Source organism: Charadrius vociferus, unplaced genomic scaffold, assembly GCF_000708025.1.
Source record: "Charadrius vociferus isolate BGI_N301 unplaced genomic scaffold, ASM70802v2 scaffold163, whole genome shotgun sequence".
Classification (NCBI taxonomy): domain Eukaryota; kingdom Metazoa; phylum Chordata; class Aves; order Charadriiformes; family Charadriidae; genus Charadrius; species Charadrius vociferus.
Window position 1 is genome coordinate 21,152,679 of NW_009648332.1, and position 20,277 is coordinate 21,172,955.

General features: G+C 38.0%; 1 protein-coding gene across 1 annotated transcript in view; it reads right to left on the reverse strand.

The window, feature by feature from the left end:
• Window positions 1-20,277, reverse strand: part of PTPRC (protein tyrosine phosphatase, receptor type, C) — a 68,404-nt gene that overhangs the window by 20,332 nt on the left and 27,795 nt on the right. The window contains exons 2-11 of the mRNA XM_009884927.1: window positions 11,201-11,227; window positions 10,629-10,766; window positions 9,698-9,839; window positions 8,821-8,873; window positions 8,351-8,380; window positions 7,356-7,571; window positions 6,666-6,770; window positions 5,646-5,810; window positions 4,287-4,412; window positions 2,687-2,854 (exon numbers count right to left, since the gene is read on the reverse strand). Of these exons, the coding sequence (XP_009883229.1) occupies window positions 2,687-2,854; window positions 4,287-4,412; window positions 5,646-5,810; window positions 6,666-6,770; window positions 7,356-7,571; window positions 8,351-8,380; window positions 8,821-8,873; window positions 9,698-9,839; window positions 10,629-10,766; window positions 11,201-11,227 (1,170 nt within the window). The remainder of the gene's footprint in view (window positions 1-2,686; window positions 2,855-4,286; window positions 4,413-5,645; window positions 5,811-6,665; window positions 6,771-7,355; window positions 7,572-8,350; window positions 8,381-8,820; window positions 8,874-9,697; window positions 9,840-10,628; window positions 10,767-11,200; window positions 11,228-20,277) is intronic.

Sequence of the window (20,277 nt, forward strand, 5' to 3'; positions counted from 1 at the left end):
ATAAAATAAATTTTGAGTTAACCATAGGCTTATCTGAACTGGAAAAGGTGTGAAGTGGTACTGAAAAAGCTGGGAAGATCGGAAATAATATGATGGCAACTGTCTCTCATGTGTCTGACATCACTTTCTCATTTGAGGAACATAAGACAACAGACGAGACAGGGGAACAGTTTTCTGCCTGAGTGTATGTTTCAAAAATTCTGTAAATGAAATTTCCTATCAGGAGTTACTAGTATATTTTAATATTTGGAATAGTATCCTTTTGCTTAAACTGTGACATTGTCTTAAAGCTGGCCTAAAACCACAAAAACTTTTTACTTTTTAATGCTAAGGAATCTATTAAGGAATCTAATCTGTGTTTTCTAACTCTAATTTTGTACTTTGTAGCAAATGGATTTCAGCCTCGGGGCGCAGCTCAAGAGACCTTTCATTGAAAACTTATAAAACCTTTCAGAAAGTAAATAACCTTCTGTGTGAGACAGGTCAATTAGCCACATTTCAGTAGACCACCACCATGGAAATTTTCTTCAAAATCACTTCTATTTGCAAGCTAGCATGTTAAAAAAAAAAAAAAAAAAAAAGTAAGGGGCAGGTGCTTTTTTTTTTTTATATGAAGAGCTAAAACATGTAAGGCTTTATGAGCAGATGAAATATCCCATGTGGGGAGTGGCAGGATATTTTACTTGGCTGAGTGTGCGGTTACAACCTGTCTGCTCGTTTTTATCCACAGGGCAGATTTGTTAGATTCCTATTCAGCATAATACTGAAAAAGCTGTGACAAGGAGAAAGTGAATGTTTCTGGAGGCAATGTGTTTGTTGAAGATGAAAAAATATTTTATAAAATGTAGTTTTTTTCTGTGTCCAAGGAGTTGTGCTCTATGGATATTCTCTTGTTCGAGAAGCCATAAAACTCTTCCACTATCTGCTTGATCATGTTATTAACTGTTGTAACAGTTGGAGAAGGTTTAACAAATACCATTAATTCATGAAGGCAAGTGGATTGTTATTTTCTCAGAAAAACAACTGGGGTTGTTTTCCAGTAAACTTATATTGTAGACTGTAATCTTCACCTGAGTTATTAAAATATGAGTGGAGCCCCAGAAAAGGGGGGCTCCAAAATATAGTATGCTCAAACTAGATTATCACAGGGAGAAAAATCATGATCATGCTCAAATTAGGGCCGTCTGAAGATTAAAGACATTTTTCAATTTCTGTTACATTTAAGTCTCAGATCAAATGGTTTTACATTATCGATTCATTTCTCAGCCTTTTTCTTCCCCCCATGGGACTTCAGGTAATAACTCTGATCCCTGTGTTCTTCCAACTATAAACTAAATTTTGTTAACTCAATGACCCGGAGTAATAGGGAGATTCCAATGTTTTCATGTATTGTCTATAAAACTGGATACAAAGCTCTATATATTCCATAGAGAGATAGGATTCAAATTCAAAACAATAGTCTGCCAGAAGTCCCTGTATTTCCCAAAGCTCTATAGAAACATGTTTAATAAAAACAGCAGTCAGATTTAATCTTCTTATATATCCATTTCCACATACTTTTCAGGGGTCCTAAAAGCAACAAAAGATTTAATTATTCCTCCTATTAGGAGAAAAAGAATCACCACTTTATCATTACATCACTAGCATGCAAAAAAAATTCTTTTTCAATAAAAAAAATTCTTTTGCTTATTCAGTGAAATTAAAGGAAATATTAATTTAGTATCTTACCGGTTATAAACCACTATAGTTTCCCTATAGCTGTGTGTCTATACATATACAGTCTGGAGGTGGTGGAAGTAGAGTTAAAAAAGTACTGGAAGAAAGAAGATAAACATGGGGGGTTGTGTGGCTTTGGTTTTGTTTGGGTTTTCTTCTCTCTCAAAGAAGGAATTAAAACACTACAAGACTATATCTGAAGACTAGAAGGGGAAAAAATAGAAAGGACACTGTCTCTATTATGCCTATTCTGCGTCAGGAAAATATCTGCAGAGCGTGTTGATTTTGTTGTTTTTTTATGAACTTCTCTTGTAGTTCTACCAATTGAACACGTATGGCAAACAAAGAATCAGGACCATATGGGTAAGCTTTTGAAAGTATAGCCCCAAAAAGGTTCACAGACCTTTCTGACAGCACACGTGTTGGCACACATTTGGTTTTAACCCAATGTGGAGTCTTAGAAGCCGACTGCGTACGCGTACATCCAAACTAACCAAAAGCCAGTACAGGTATCAGTATTGGTGTAGCCCTGGGTAGTGCAGCTCTGCTTTGAGCAAACAGACAACTACAGAACAGAAGGTACACTCTGTGCGTCTTTATAGCTTTCATGCCCTGAAGAAAAAAACCTAATGTTTTTCCTTCCCTTTTTATTTAATTTGAATCTTTTCTTTAGATTGGAGCATAATGCTTTCTAACAGCTTATCAAGAATTTCAAATGAATGCAGATTTTTTTTAAAAAAAATCTAGAATATAAGAAGAATACTAATACTAAATGAGTAATAAAAATAGATTAACATTAAGTAATTAAACAAGAAACTAATTATATGAATGTCAATATAATTATTTTAACGTTAATCAGTTTCTTGGCTAATAGTAATAACATATATAAAATATAATGAAGTACAATAAGAAAGTACATATTCCCTGTGTATCAGCCTTGTTCATAACAGTTAGCAAACAAGAGACTTACGTGCTGGTTTTGTTTCAAAGCTACGTTTTTCAGTTTTTCCCTTAAATTGACCACGATTATATTTGCTGTTTGTATATGGAGTCACAGACACTTCACCCCGGCTATAAGGTTCTAACTTGTTGAAAGTACAGTTGACTTCTTCTCCTGTGTTCTGGACATCCTGAGGATCTGAAAAATGAAATTAATTAATGAAATTAATGAAATTTCTGTTAGGAGCACAGGAACTCTTACATTTCATCAGAGTTACCTGAAACCACTGTCATGTGTACTTCTTAATCACCTTGTAACTGGTTGGTTTGCCTTGCTTACTAATGCTAAGTGAAGGCTCAAGAAGAAGAAGAAATATATTCCCCAATCAAAAAGGTAGAAAGTTGAGGTTTTGTTCTGTTTTGCTTTTTGCTTTCTCATTATGTCATTTAAATGGGTGTAATTAAAAGCTAACATACAGTGCATTGATAAAGAGAGGCTGACTCTTCTGTGTTCAGCTTGGGAAGGGGCTAGTAGACAAATGTCAAAAGTCACTCTGCACACTGGGCAAGTGTGTTCTGGGATGACACGAGAGATGTCACGTGCAAACAGGTAGTGGCAAGCAGGACAGAAAGGAATTGCATGAGAAGCAACATGAGCAAAGCTATTACCCACACTGCAGCTGGAGCTTTGGTGGTTTGGGGAACTGGGGAGCAATGGCCTTGCCATGTTTCCTTCTGGCTGCTTCACACATGACCTCCCTGCATCCCAGCATACTGCCTTGGTACTCTACACTGACCAAGCCAGACCTACCACAGGAAGTGGTGCATGGGGCTGCCACCCTTGTGGGTAGTGGTCAAATTTGGGACATGGGGAACGGGAAAGATTTTTTGTGCCCGGGGAGCGCATGAGCATGACAGCCTTTAGTCCCTGTAGCAGTCTGGGTTTACAAAACATGCAATATGTGAACTGAAAGAATGAATTAACCCAGGACCAGCTTAAACCTGACATATATTTCCTAGAATCATGTAACAGGCTCTTCATTTTCAAAACATCATTTTCCAGTCCTTGTTTTGAAAAAAAAAACTCACACCTGGAAAACATGGTCCCAGTATAATGGATACAGACTTAGTCACCTAAATGTAAAGTGGCCTAAGCCAGCATATCTGAAAGGGGTGACCGTTAAGTATAAGACAGCCATCTGGCTTTACCTATATAAACATGTATATGTTAACTGCCATACTTAGGACCTCTGACTTTTACGTACACTGTTGTTACTCAGAAGGCAAGTCCCTGTCTTCTCAGAGAATATATTAACCGGCTATAGCAGCATTTTGAGACAGAGCACCATGCCACAAACTGATCAGACAACTGATGATCTTGTCATAACTTATTCTTAATACAAGAATGAAGGGTGACAGAGTTGTGTCCTGAAATGGTCAACTGAATAACAACATGGTTCAACTGGAACAACCTCAAAGGAAAGAAACTTCAACATTTGTACAAAAAAAAAAAAAAAGAATCTGCAGAGTTTGAAGAGATTGCATCATGGTTTGACAAGGCATTATGCTTGGTACTCTGTAAATACTAAAACACGCAATGAGTTATTCAATACTGAAGGGGCATATACTACCTTTGTTACTGCATGTCACATTATAGCCATGTATAGGACCCTTTGAAGTGTTTCTAGGCTTCTTCCATGTAACAAGTATACTTGTGGCATAAGTAATTATTGTAAGGTTTTCTGGTGCTTCTGGATCTGTTGTAAAAGGAAAATAATGGGGAGGGAAGGCAATGTTTAAATGAAAATGCAAAATATTCCTCTTTTTACCTACTAAAGACTATTTAATTCAAAGAAATTTTACATAAGTATAAACTGAGTATATCGAGGTGCTGGAGATGGTCCAGAGAAGGACAACAAAGCTGGTGAAGGGTCTTGAGAATAAGTCTTACGAAGAGAGGCTGAGGGACTTAGGGCTATTTAGTCTGAAGAAAAGGAGGCTGAGGGGAGACATTATGCTCTCTACAACTACCTGAAAGGAGGTTGTAGAGAGGTGAGTGTTGGTCTCTTCTCACAAGTTACAACCGATAGGACAGGAGGAAATGGCTTCAAGTTGCACCAGGGGATGTTCAGGTTAGACATTAGGAAAAACTTCTGCACTGAAAGGTTTATCAAATACTGGAACAGACTGCCCAGGGAAGTGGTTAAACCGCCATCCTTGGATGCGTTTAAAAGCCGTCTATGTATGCTATTCAGGGACATGGTTTAGAAGTGGGCCTGGTAGAGTTAGAAAACAGTTGGACTTGATGATCTTAAAGGTCTTGATATTAGAGCAATTTCATAAATTTAATTAATTCAGGACAAGGTGAATACAGCAGTATCACATATGACTAAAATTGTCCAGCATTTCCAAATTTTACACATTTTTATCATTTTCTTATTATTTTAGCAAACTTTAAATGTTTTGCCTGAATTTTTATTTGCAGGTTACTTGGTTTCAGTTGATTTCCTTTTTAATTCAGAAAAAAAGGCTAAGCTATTTCCAAGGACAATATTTTGGAAAGACACATCATTTTATCTGGAGACAGTCTTTGCAATTATTCTATCATATGTTTCTTCAAATTAAGAATTTAACACGTGTTTTTGACTAGGCCTGCACTTTTTTTTTGGTCTTCACTCAAACTTCCTTACATTTGGGTATGTTCTCACCCTCAAAAAAAAATGTATCACAATCTCTGAGAGAAGAAGAGGAAGGCATCAGACTGGAAGACTGAGACTGGGGCTGGAGCGGGAAAGGAAGACCATGACTGCAGTCAATGAACAACCACAAGGGCAGGAGTCCTGGTGGGAGGAGCTGGAGAAGAACCTGGGAGTGGCTGAGCATGCTGCTCAAAATATATCTTCAACCCCAGGAAACACAAATAGTGGGATTCATAGTAGGGTTTTCCAGAAATATGTGGAACATAAAGCAAAAATAAGCATTATACTTACCACCATAATCTGTTGTTATGTTGAAGCTTTGGTTGGCAACCTTATTTTCAAAAAAATATATGGTACCATGGCAGTTGTACCTATGGTTAGGTGATAAAGTGTTCAGTTGTTTACAAGTTTGATTTAATTCTGAATTAAATTCTAATTTTCTTCTACCTGTGACATCTGTAGACACAAAAAGAGTTTTATCAATATTTTTCACAACTCCAGAAGTACATGGTACTGGGATTTTCTGTACCGTGTTTATTCAACATAATTTGTAATAAGATATCATATTATTCCAAACAGAAAAGTGTACAGCCTAATCCAATGACTGGCTTTTAGGTTCTTTTATACTAACTTAGTTTGCTTAGATCTTTACTTTTCACCAGTAAAGCTTATATGATTTGGCTTTCTAAGAAAACAGTTTTCCCACAGAGATCAAAACATTTCATGGGAGTCTGGCAGAACCCTGGAGTGGCTTCACAGCTCTTCAGCTACCTGAACCATGAAATTTCCAGCCCTGGACATTCATCACGCATTTTTCTGGGACACATGAGGACATCCAGCATCCATATCTTCCCTACCACACTTGCTGCCTTTGAGACAGTGTCCTCAAGCTGGCCTGCTCCAAGAGCAGAGACCCTGGACTCTCACCATCCAGCAGCCTGCAAAGCCAACTGCCTGGGTAGTCTTCAGGGGATCAGCTCACAGCAGGTCCACAGATTGCAGGATTTCCAAATTCCCAGCACCCCTTCAGACCATCAAGCAGGACCTCAAAACCTTCACAAGTCTGCAATTTGTGAAGCTGGTAAACTGAGAAAATGAGCTTTCTGGGTTTGAACTTTCCCCATATCTGCAGTGTATGGGGATAGTAGTCCCCAACCTATCAATCCCAGAAATTCTGAACAGCGCTTCCCTCAAACTGGCACAATTAATTTAAATCTGCCAATCTCTTATCAAATATAACATCAATATCACTTTTAAAAATAAATTCCTAAATAAATAGTCAACTTTTAAAACATCTTAGAAGTGTCTTACCTTCGCAGCTAACAGTCACATTAGCACAGTCAAATGACTTATCCCAACATAAGTTTGCAGATGTGTCGGTATTATGCATAACTGTGAAAGGATCATTTCTTTCTTCTGAAAAAGATTAATATTATATGTCACTGTGACATTGGCTATATTGATTCTTTAAATAGCAATTTGTTCTTTAATATTTGTTGACTTGTTCTGCAATATGAAGATACGATTGGCACAGAATAATATACAAAGAATTTAACAGTAAATGGAAAGTAAAAATTAAAAAAGCCTACCTGAGATGAAGAAAATTCTGGTATTGAAATAATAAATAGAACTTTTAATCCAACAATCTCTTTAGTGAACAAAACATCCAGCATAAATAGTAGCTTTCAAGCACTGGCTGGTCTTGCTATTGCTAACTATGCTGCATATGGCCAACATAGTTAAAGTTCCCTTTTTTCCTTTACAATGAGAAAATTACATTTTTGAACATTCTACTTTAAGAAAATACCGAGAGGTTTTAAAGTGTCACTTCAAAATGCAAAATATCTTGCAAACCAAGCACAAAGTATGAAAACCTTCTGTCTGATTCTCTGAAAAGAGTCAAGAATAGACTAAGAAATCCAGGAAAGTTGAAGTACTGCATGTCAAAACAAACAAACAAACAAACAAAACAAAACCCTACTACAACCCTTCTATACCTACCAGGTGGAATATCAAGATAAATGTCTGGGCAATTTTTAACTTGAACTGTGTATCTCTTGCATCTCTGAAGTTTTATTGTGCTGGAACTCATATTGAAGCTCTCGTTAGTTTCCAAAATAAAATAATCTCTGTTTTCTCTAAGATTTTTCAGTGTAACTTCAAACATGTTATTCTCATCTTTTACACTTCCAGTTATATTGTATTCAATATGATCATCTAAAAGAAAAAGATAAAATAGCAAACAATGATTTTATCATAATTTTTAAGAACCATTAAATGTTTTATGGCACCCCCAGCACCATATGTATTTTAAGAATACAACAAAATTAGCTGCTCCTTATTCTTTAATTTATTTTTCATTTATCTTTTACTTTAAAAAAATTGTTTAGTCAAAACAGAAAATTTCTTTAGGAAATATTCTTTTAAATAATACCCTAGTTAGTAAAACCAAAGAATTAAAAAGATAAACATTCCAGAACCATGCTTTAATTCAAAATGTCAGTTCAAAGGGAAATACTTCGTTTTGACACATTGAATCATTTGTTTGAACAGAAATTTCAAATTTTCTGATTCAAAGCATTTCATAACCATCTAGTAAATAATGGCTATAGTCTACTCCTGAAAATTAGAAAGGAGAGGTCTCATTCTGAGGAGAGATAAACCAGTGTCCAAACTTTAGTTTTACTTTAGTTATGAATTGCAGTTTGCAGCCTGTGATTTGTCAGTACAGTGGGGAAAACTTAGAAAGTGTCTAGTGGAAGGAAGGCAGATCTTTCCTGCAGCCCTGATGTCAACAGCCTAGGGTGGGGCAATTTAACAGAACTGTAAATGGAGATGAGAAGACCAGAAATGTTAATAACTTTAATCCTAGTCTTCCAGAATTGGAAGACAGTTTATAAAATAACCTAAGACGCAAACTGATCAGTTTTCTGTATTTGAGTTTACTGATTAGGTCAAATTTCAGGACTGAGAAAAATAAGGGGTTTGGCTCTTACCACAACCTTCAGTTGTCACTGTGGAAGTTCCTATAAGAAAAGAAAACAAAATAAAGGTGTAGGTCAGCAAGTTTTATTTTCCCAGAACATTAGAGGGGGGTGACTGGCGCTGCCCAAAACTCTTCTTTCAATATATTCAATACAAGTAGTTGTATTCAGCACTCCACTCATTTAAAAAAGGGAAGAAAACATCAGCTACATATAACCCCATTTTTTAACAAGTTATTTTAGGTATCACGTGTCTTTCATAATTTTCCAATGACATCACTGACTATAAATCAAACTGCTTATTAATAGCATTTCTGTATACAAAGTTACACAAGAATATTCCAAAATCCCACGATGTCATAGAGGTATGATAAGCTATAACAGCTTCCCAGGATACGTATTCCACAGAACGGCTAACTGAACACTGTCCAATGTCACCAAAGAAACAAAATTTACCTCCTTTTTGGCACAGCTACTCTTACCTTTGGAAGATGATTTATGCAACAGTGCAGATTCTTTTACAACTATTTTTACACTGAAATACCCGAAAGAAATTATGAGACGGTACTTAGAAAACCTGTACGGCAGATGGAGCAAAGAACTTCATCCTGAAAGCAATTACCTAAAATATACTAAGGTATTACCAAAAAAGACTGATATCTAATTATTTCATAGACGTTAGGCCCTAGATTTGCATCCCTCTGGGTTGGAAGTCATCTGGCTGAGTAGTGACCGTAATGAGAGGGTAAACTGAGTGGGTCCAGTGGAGAGTTACCAAGACGATTAGGGGCACAAGACCCACACGTAAAAGCTAAGCTCAGTCTGTCAAAGAGCTGACAGCAGCCTACAGATACTTGAAGGGCATTTACAAAGATGGTAAGAGTCCAACACCTGGATGTACTTTGCTCAAACACACGGAGCTATTTTACTGACCCGAGTAATTCATTACAGCCCAATTGCAACAATAATGTGTGTAAGCACTTGCAATATTGGATCCCAAAAAATTATTGATGCTGAGTGAAACAAAACTGGAAAACAGAGAAGCAGACAGATCGGTGGATGTATTCACACTTCTTTGCTGCTTGAGCAAATTTCTGTATATCTGATATCTGAATATCAAGAGGAGTACTGACACAGTAATTGACAGATTTACCCTCCTACTATGCCCTCCTACAAGCAAGTGAAAAATAATTTCTATTTTTCACTTGCTTGACAAGTAGAAAATTTGGTATCTTTACTATTACTCATAAACTATTAATAAGATTCCTAAAAACATACTTAAGTTTAATGCAGTTGTATGCCTAATTTGTATGCTTAAGTTTGATAAAAGAAATTCAGAACAAATTCCCTCATTCTAACACATTTTCTGTGCTTGCTGAATCGTAATTGGGATAACTGTGTGCAAGTTTGTCACCTATTGTGTGAGTGGGGATGATCCCAGTGTTTGCTGGCGTGCTGACTGGTGAGATGGTGCTGTGCAAGGATGTTGAACTGTAATCATCTGTAAGGAAATAAACAATATATCAGCATTAAAAAGTAAAATTCATTATTTCATATGGCTATGTCATCAGAAATGTCTTACACTACAGCCCTTCTCTGCTTTTTTTTTTTTTTATTCTGGGATTTTTGTAATTTAGAGAAGAGTGCTGAAAGAAAAACCATGTTAATATATCCAATAAAACAGAAAATGAGTATTTAAAAAGAAAGCAAGGTTTTAGGAGTATACCTCTTACTAATGAATTTTGCAATGTACAAGGACATTATTTTTTTTGTCATTATTTAGGCATAACCCAGGTTGGGCTTAACATAAAAATGGTGTTAATAATTGTGAACTGGGAAAATTAAAAACATCTTGCTATGTTCCCACAGGAAAACACAATCAGAAAGAAGCACTCCAGTAGCGTTTGTCTGCCAGATCACGTAACTTGCTCACTATATTACTTACTATATCTCAGTATTTATGTCCCTACTTTTAAACCACTAACAGGTTTTGACATTCTCTTTTAGGTCCTTTCCTATTGCTCTTGCTTTGGCAACAGCCTCATTGACAGCAGCTTGCATTTCGATACTACTGTGATGACTACAGGACTTGGCCATCAGACACCAGATCCTGGAATTAAATCTGGTATTGCTACTATGCCAAATTGAAGATACCTTTTCTATTTGATGAACCCTAAGCTGGAAAAGTCTACCCTGAGGCTGAATTACTTAGTTTTCCCCTACAGTAATTACTTAGTTTTCCCTTGCAGTTCAGAAAGCAGTGAGTGGCATCTAAAGGAAGACAGCAAACCTGATGAAGCATTCTTGAAGGCAATGGGAGTGTGTGCGGTGAGGGCAGCAGTGCTGCTGTGTGGTTGGTTGCCAAGTCCCATGGCAGGGACGGAGCTTGCATGCGTGGAGAAGTGTGTGCTGTCTGCGGGAGAGATACCTGCGGTGAGAGGTACAGCACTTTCATTAATGCTTTGGAGGCGGCCCAGACAAGGAGGGACACAAAGCTGCACACAACACAGGACTGCTGTGCTGAAGCACTGTGAATTTGTTAGTAAGCAAAGGCACACTGAACATTCAAGGTGTTAGGGGGTCCAACAGATGTCAGCTGAAAATCCAGTAAGTATAATCCTTTCTTGGCACCGACCGCACCTCTTTCACGCTAAATGTTGTGTTTTAAAATATACTCAAATTCATTACTCAAAACCAGACTTGTCTGATATTCTTGTTTCTTAAGACTGTATTTCATTTCACTGGGCTGAACGAACAGGCATTACACACTCTGTGAGATAACTGTGTACAGGAAAAGGAAAGAGGAAATGATCAGAAAAAAACATCAATGCAGTTCTGTCACGTAAATTAAAAGTTTCTTACCAGCTCTAGTCGTTGCTGACTCATCTCCTTAAAAACAGAAAGAGAGGAAGAAAGTGTAAATTTAACTTTCAAGAAATTAAACACAATCATGTGCCAAAAATATAAAAAGAAACATTCCTTCCTCCCAACTATCAGCTGAGCTCTCCCCAGGGAATTACACATTCTTAAGTAATTTTTAGTGGCATGTAGCAACAACCAGAACCCCAAAATACCAAACATATCATATACGGACTGATATCATCCACATTAAAAATCGCTTTTCCTTGAGTCAGAAGTCTGTGCTGTGTAGCCTGAGGGGTGGAGACAGCATCAGGAAGGCTGTGGTGGATGCTGTTCAGCTGAAACAGGAGAAGAGCAGCAATGCCGCAGTCCTGAATTCACCATTACCTTCAGTGATGCCTGCAGGTGAGAGTGATGTGGAGCGTGCAGGTAGAGGTGACATAGGGGAGGGAGAGCTGGTGTTTGCCAGATTTTCATCTCCTGCTGCACAGTGGGGAAAAAATACAATCAGGTGAGCATTGCATGAAGGTGAGAACCCATTGGAACCAGAAAGTCTACCAGCTGCTCTCTGAAGTATATTTCTCCCTCCAGCACTGGCAAAAAGAATGCATTTACACTGGTCTCCAGTTTGCAAACAGGCTGTGCAACACATCTGCTTGGATTTATTGCAAGACCATGGCTTGTGATTAGATCTGCAAGACCACTAATTCCAAATTCCCACCAATTTGTCTGGGATGCCTTTGTGACGAAGAGATTTAATCATCCTTTAGCAAGGTGTGGGGGGTGCACTGATTTTAGTTCTTTGAAAACACCAGCTAACAGGGGTGAATTAATGTGCAGCTAGCAAAAAGCCCAGACTGATTGGGGTGGTTTTATTTTGTGTTGTTGACCCAGGAAGGACCCTCTTCCCCCAGTCGTCAGATACTGCTGTGGTGCCTGAGGAGCTCTACATGAATTGCAGGAATGTGCCACTGTGACAGCTCAGCACGAAACTCTCATCTGAGAGCTCAAGGGGAAGGGGTCTCCATAAGGAACACATGAACTCATAACAGCAGCAAGTTATAGCTTGAATTCCAATTGATTTCTTTGAAAAGTGTGTTTCAAATCACCAGCTTTGATTTAATTAAAATAAAAAAAACTATCACCTCATCAACAAATTTTGCTGTAATACAATTGACCTCAGACAACATAAATCACGAAATTGCTTTAACAGTGATGGAGTTAACCAATGTATGATAGAAGTAGATGTCGGTTCAGCTAAAACTGGAGAAGAGCAGCAATGCCGCAGTCCTGAATTCACCATTACCTTCAGTGATGCCTGCAGGTGAGAGTGATGTGGAGCGTGCAGGTAGAGGTGACATAGGGGAGGGAGAGCTGGTGTTTGCCAGATTTTCATCTCCTGCTGCACAGTGGGGAAAAGATATCACCAGGTGAACAATGCATGAAGGTGAGAAGTTCATCTATAGTAGAAAAAGGCCAATGATTTGTACGGCTTTCTCTGAACCATGTTTCTCAGGACAGATTTGACTGGGGGTACGTTTTCATGTTTAACAATACATTTTGCAATACCAAAGCTAAAACCCTCAAAATCTTACGGCAGTGTATACAAGTACAAGCAATATCAACAAATAGAGGGTGAATTTTGCTGAACGAAGAACAATTTTATTACTAAGAAGAGATACCAACACTAATTCTGTTGTTAAGGATAATCCTACCTGTCTATAATCTTCCCTATACTAGAGCTGGAAAGCCAAGCCTTAGCATTCCTGAAAGCCATTTACTTTCCCTAATATTAATTTCTAAACGGCAGCACCTCTCTTGGACCATCCTGCTGATATTTAAGAATCTCTCCAAATAACTTTTATCTCCAGGTTATAAAGCTATGATCTTTTCACACCTACAAAAACAAGCCTCATTTTTGCACTCTGCTTTGAAATCCTGACCGAAAACGTTTTGCATTTGTGTAATATAAAATTTCTGTTGCAAGAAAGAGAGACAAAAATAAACAGCAATGGCTGGAACCATGACTCTGTTCTCATCACTATTATCTTTTACTCATTTTGAGGATTAAAAGCTTCCACTTTAGCGTAAGAATCCTGAAATCCATTCTAAAAGAATGCCTGTTCCCTCAAGATGTCTCTAACACAGCCTGCCATGCTTTCATCAAGGAACAAACTTCCACTGGTTCACATATTCCTTGCTATGACTGTCCACAAAGTTTCATCTGCCCGTTTGACTCTTCGTTTCTCTCCATTTCAGCATGTGTGTTTTTCAGATAGTACTTCACTGTTTACAATTTCTGTTACTTCAGCTTTCCTACATGGTACTTCACAACTGTTTTAGCTCTACTCTTTTGAAAATAAACTCCTTCAACCTTTACAACAAAAATCCAGGTTTGTGTGAAAAACTGCAGTACTTATGAAGCCCTCTACGTGTGCCAGGGTCAAAACCATGTCTCTCATCTCTGACACAGAAGCTCAACATAGGCAGATCTCCCGGGACTCCAAAGATTTTCTCCTTAGCGACCCAACAAGTAGCAGCACACATGTTGGCTGGTCAATAGCCACCATGGGTTCCGTACCCCGTATGGACAGTTCAGAAGACCAACAACAGCCATTAAAAAACAAGAACAGTGACAACTAAGTCACCTGCAGAGAGTAAGCGATTTCTTTATGCTCTAAACTGTCATGAAACGTGTATAAGCCATGATATAAAAACAAATGTAAACAAAAGCTAAAATCTTGTTAGTACTTTCCTAGTGAGTAATTTAATTTGTTGTGGACTATGCAATATTCAAGATCACTTCATACTAATTAAAATATGGAAAAAGTCAGTAGTCTGCTATTTTAAACAAAAAGTATCAACAGAAGTTAAATGAAGCTCAGATAATAGTAAAGCAGAGCTAACTACTTCATTCTTCATTTACAGAAGTATCTGGTCCATGAGATGAGGGTATGGGCCTGTCTATAGTTTGTCTGAAATCATATAAAACTATCAAAATAAAATCACTCTTAATTCTAAGAATATAATCTGCAAAATACGTAGTAGGCTGACAGCAGGCTGAATAATATGTGTTTAGAAGCCACTGTATTAAGAGCACTGTTATCCTAACCCATTTATCTATACATATCTCCTTTGAAACACAGGACTACATATACTTTTCAGAGCTACAGAATGTTAGCAGATGAAGCTTCCTAAGCTGAGAGATGTTACAGATAAGAAACAAAAATATAGATGATCTTTTGAACTATAAATGCATCTTCAGCATCTGAAGGTAAGGACTGGAACATTTATTAACAGCAATTGTATCATGTAACTGTATACATTAAACTGCCAGGGAACCTTGTAAAAGCTAACATGTATATTCATCATATTCATTTTTGATATATCTGCATGGTTTTTTAAATTCAGTGTTTGAAAACAGGCAGTTGATCACTCTAAATTCCATAATATGTTTTTTCTTTCTTCAATTGGTTATCAGCTGAATAATCAATTATTCCCTCTCCTTCCCAAATCTTACTTTGGTTTAGCACATTAAATATACCTCGAGCTCAAAACTAACTTTCTGTGAGCATCTACACAGATCAAATTACACTTAGATAACTGTTTGTAAGAAAAGAACGAAAGGAGTTGCAGAAAAAGTCCTAAATGAAACTGCTCAGAGATCAGTGGAACATTTAGGAATACTTTTCTAGCTATTTTCTGATCTCTAATGCAAACATGATGGAGACAAAAATATATGCTTCAAGATTCCCTCTTCCAAGTGAAGTAAGATGATATGAGCAAAAGAGGACTCATAACATTGTCACAGTGATATATTTACAGTTGCCTCATTATCTTGCTTAATATTCCTGTAAAGTCATTTTCTCCATCCTCTCCTTGTAAAGTCAGGAATAATGCTACTAGCTTAAATATAGCATGAGGTTTATCACTCATTCATAGTGACAGATGCTAAATGTTACACACAATCATAGAACTCAAGGTTGGAAGTGACCTCGAGAGATCGTCTAGTCCAGCTGCCCTGCTCAGGCCAGTGTCACTAGAGCAGACCACTTCTTGAAACAGTTTGGAAAATAATAATCCTAGATTTCCCATTTTCCCCTCCAAATAATCACTGGCATTTTAACAAAGTTTCATGGCAGTTGCATGTCCTTCTAAGCATTTTAAAGGTCTCCTGCTCTTCTATGATTACATTCTATTATATGACTTATTATAGCAATTGAATAAGACACAGTTGAAAAGAATTCAATAGGTGGCACCAGAACACTAAAAAACTCCTCTCAAACAGCAAAGTGGATACTTTTCCCCAAATAACCTTATTGAGAGATACTAGGTAAACTGAAGGAAAATAAAGAAGGATCCCAACACACCAGACTGTGTTACTTCAATATTAATAGGCATATTGCTACAATTAATTTACTTTTCCCAAAATGTCCTACAGCTAACAAATATGTCTAAGCTAACGAAGTTGACCTCTAAGTCAAAACTGTCAGCTCGTGATTGTATTCTAAAATATATTTCTGGAATCTTGAAGGCTGAAATCTAAGAATATCTTTAAAATTTAATAAGCTTGTCCAACCCCCAAAAACACGCTGTGTTGTACGAAAGCCTGGTGATTACCAAACTAAGCAAGTTGGTCTGGGTTTAAACAGGAACTACCCCAAACCTTTTCTCAAATCTTAAACTGCATCCAGCCATAAGATATTTTTGAGATAATATGCACAGAATAGGCTCAGATAACCCAAGTGGAAGTGTTAAAGCACACAAAAAGTTCCTATCCCTGAAGGAACTTTTCTAAGCTTCCCTTTCCCTTCTCTTGATTTGGCCACCAGTTGGTTCCTGTTGACTTACCTAAAAGATTTGCAACCCATCAGTAATGTTTGAGTGGATCTGGCCCTAGTCGGGTGCCCTGCAAAAGGATACAACCAGCACATCCTACCAGGTGATGGGAGCTTGGCTAATTGTTTTCGTTCCCTTTCCTCTCTGGCTACCAGTTGGTAGACAGAGTGCAGCTGCTGCTTGAAAGAAATGTTTTAGATGGGATGACAGACTGTCAGTGAAATACACCTATAACAGATGAGCTGACCACCCTTTCTCCTGAAAGCTCAAAGATATACAAGACCCTGGGAGTGAAACATAGGACTACTGTAATTTGAAGAAGCTTTTCAAGGTTCAACAAGAAGAGTAAATGGAAAAACTATGAAAGAAACTGGGCCACAAAGAAAAGCCAACACATACCCTAGGGACAGCAGGCTGTACAGGTCACATTTGGAAGTACAGGAGCTGCTATATCCCCGCCACTCTGCACTTACTGCAGTGAACTGTGGTCGCACCCATGTAAGAAGTTACTGCTCGCTGCTGTCCTCTGAGGACCGACACAATAAAGTGAAAATGCTTTCCACTTGGCAGGACCAAGCAACTCAACAGAACACAACTCAGACCTAGGATGTGTTAAAAGACACTGTGTTCCAAGTAAGTCCAGGGTCTGATCTTCTCGAGCAGAAGGAAGTGCCAGCACACATTTCCTCTGTGTGTGTTATTAAAGGCAAGCCCAGCTGATAAGATGGAGATATTGTTGAATCTGCATGAAGAGCCTAAAAATATTATCCTGTTTATGCAGGCAAAAATACATTAGCTGATGACAGGGAACATGCCTTTTAAGTCCATTCTGCCACTTAATTTGCACAGTGGGTAAAATGGACCCAGGTTTGTATTTCCTGCTGGGCTGGGCAGGGGACCACGCTTGCATGCTACCAGCTCAGGCTGTCCCCTCTGAGGACAGGAGTGCTGCAGAATTGCATTCCTTGGTTTGCACAGCACAGAGAAACGTGAGAAGGAGGATTCCTTTCTGCTAATCGTTCATTTGGTGTTTTATCTAGCCTGGTGCCATACCAGCTGGCTCTTCACATCCAGCTGTACTCAGCATGTATTTGCCAGACCTGGGGAGGGGGCAAAGGAAGTAATCCTTCCACTCAGCCTCATGTTTGCACAACCATTGGCAGACAGGTTTTTCTGCCAGGAAAAAAATGCTTAGTGATTCTGCAGAGCTGCTGCCCTTTTCCCAGGCTCTCTCCACCCTTCGGCACATTGGACAGACCCTAGCAACCCCCACCGAGCAGCACTTCACACAAAGCAGCTAGTGTAGGTCCAGATTCTGTCTTCCCTCTTTTTACAGCTGAACGGCACTGCTTCAGCAGGGTCAGGGCTGTTCACATCTGCACAGAAAGCAACAGGATGTGGTCTACTTGTTCAGATGGAGTAAAGCTCTTTGAGGGGGTCTTCTAGCAAACAGCACAGACATTAGTCAGCTCCACTGCAAGCCAATACCAAATTGCAAAAAAAAAGAACAGTTCCTGGTGGGAGGTGAAGGGTGAGTAAGGCAAGGAGCCTTACAAAATGCTGCCAGCCGCCCTTCTTTGATTTATTTTTAAACTTCAAGTGGGATAGGATGTAATTCACACCTACTTTAAGGCTCCCTTGTGCTGCCAGAACCATCTAAAGAGACCTTAAAGTAAATGAGCATCAGGGCCAGAGATGTTACTGCTGCTTTTTGCTGCAAACACGAAATAAAGGGATCCATTGCTACTTTATAAATAAATCTGGGCAGACCCATGAATAGGCTAGCAAACACTTAAACATCTGAGTAATTCTATACCACAGAGGACCCCTCAAATTTTATAGGTAGGATCATGTGTGCTGAAGTGCTTTCATAATCACAGACTGCAGAATTAGACTATTCTTTATCACTAACTCTGGGGGAGAAATAAAAAAACTGTTCCCAGTTTCTGGACAAACTGCTGCTTTTTAAAAATTGATTAAAAGGACACCATATAAAGTTCACATCAAAAATCCATGAAATTTTGCTTTCTCTGAGTCAAAAACCAAATTGCTTATTTGAGTTTGATATGTAGAAAGTTCTCAGGTAACTTGGACATTTCAGAGGGTCCTAAAAAAAAAAAAAAAAAGAGCCTACACTTTTGGTCACTTAAGATGCAGTCACAAAATCAGTTCAAAGCAATCCATAATCTAATTGGTAGAAATCTTCATAGCCCTACATCAATCGTAGCAAAGGTATGCAATTACTGTAGCTGAGAATTAACACTAAATAAATGTTAGAAGTTCTATTCCCACAGGCAATATTTACAATATCTATTTTCACCAAAAATTAGGGATAAAATGTTGAAACTGTAAATTTTAATTTGATAGAAACTCTAAAATATTTCAATTGAGAAATGCCAATTGTTTCCTTTTGGCATCAGGACATAATATTCATTCTGAATCTCCAAAATTATAATTAAAATCCTTTCCATTTGAATTTTTCAAAATATTTCCTTTTATATAAGTTCATTAATAATTGCCCCCCTCAGTGGCAGCACTATGCAACACACTGAAAACATCCCCCAAGAGCCTGATCCTGTCACTCTTTCTTGCCACCTTTAATCTTCGGTTGAAGTACACACCTAGGGAGCCAAAGGCTTTTTCATTCCCGAGACACCTACCAGTGCTCAGACCTGAATTGCATTGTGGAAGGCATAGTCTTCCTGCAAACCGCACCTCAGGAATAAGTGCTGGCCTACACTACAGCTAAATATGACAGGTTGCAGTATTTTTTTGGTAATGAAAATTGACCTTTGAAATTAATGCTTGTTCTTGGTTCCCAACATCCATGACCCTCTCCTTGCTGTCCAGCTTTCAGGACAGGAGTTGGCTCTCTCCTCCTCAATTTCAGAGTCAACTGTAAGCATTAAACAGCATCTACAGCATTGGAGAAGGCAAAAAAATTAACCAGCAATCAAGTACAAGGGCAACAGCCAGAAGAAAGAGATGGAATTAAGAAGAGTTTATAGCTGGCAGACACAAGGAGAAGCACAATGTTGCAGGCTCAGGAAAGAGGAGGAAGTACAAACACCAAAGTTTGTCAACATTCATCAGCTAAAGCAAATTAACACTGAGCATAACTTCTGCTAACACACAGAGCCTGTCTTAAGGAAAGGATAAGAAGAAAAGCACAAAAAAAACCCTGAAATAATATTTTTTCTCAACTAACCTGAAATCAAATTAAATATTTCTGACCATTTAGAAAAAAAGAATTTTCTGATTCTGATTCTGATTATTATTATATCAATGTAAGAGTTTAATTTTCCCAGAGAAAAATGAAAACACAGAGAAAAACAGAAATTTCCTTCAAGAAATATTAATTTCATGGTAACAATATTTGTTACCAATGATATCTAGAATTTCTTAAAGCCATATAAAAACTAAAACCAGCAATTCAAATACTTTTTGCCATGCACACAGTTCTTGCAACCTTAAAATAAACAATCAGGAATATTGTGTATTTAGCAGGCAGAAGGAAGGCATTTCTATCAATTGCACTGTACTTTAAATGATATCCTCAGTCTTCATAGGAAGACTTTAGCTACAGTAACCCACTTGTACAACTACGCCTAACGATGCCTTTGCTGCTCTGTGGTTTCTCTCATGCTGTTTACTTCTGTTTTTCTTCTACAGAACCCTACTCAAAAGGAAGAGGGTGCAGCATACTGTGGTTTAGAGCTTAAGTGCTTCCAAATGGTGAAACTGAGTTACCATAGCACCCACATGCTCAAGCAATCAGACCTATCTCAGTGCTAAACCACAACTTCTCTAGTGCTGTCATGAAATTTCCCTGTTAAACTCCTTTTCATCAAATTTGCATTCATAATTATTTTTAGTTTTACAGGTTCATTAATATGATACAGTGGGGGGTGGCAATCTTTGGGATACAGTCCAGGCTGCTTTACAGGGAGTACTTGTCACCATGTGAGTTGTCTCCAAGAGGGAATGATACCAAACCCTGATGCAGCAGTTACTTCAGCTGTGAAACGCTGGTTACTATCCACAGTCATTAAGAAACACCTATATATAAGGAATGGAAGATTGTCTGTGATATTTGCTTGCCAATCTGTTGCTACATGCAAAAGAAAAGCTGTATTAGTATTTGCTTTGACTTTTGTATACTTTCAGTATTTGTGCATGTGTAAAGTTAAGAGCCAGATACTGTGCTAAATGTGTCTGCTGTCAAAGGCCAGTCTCTA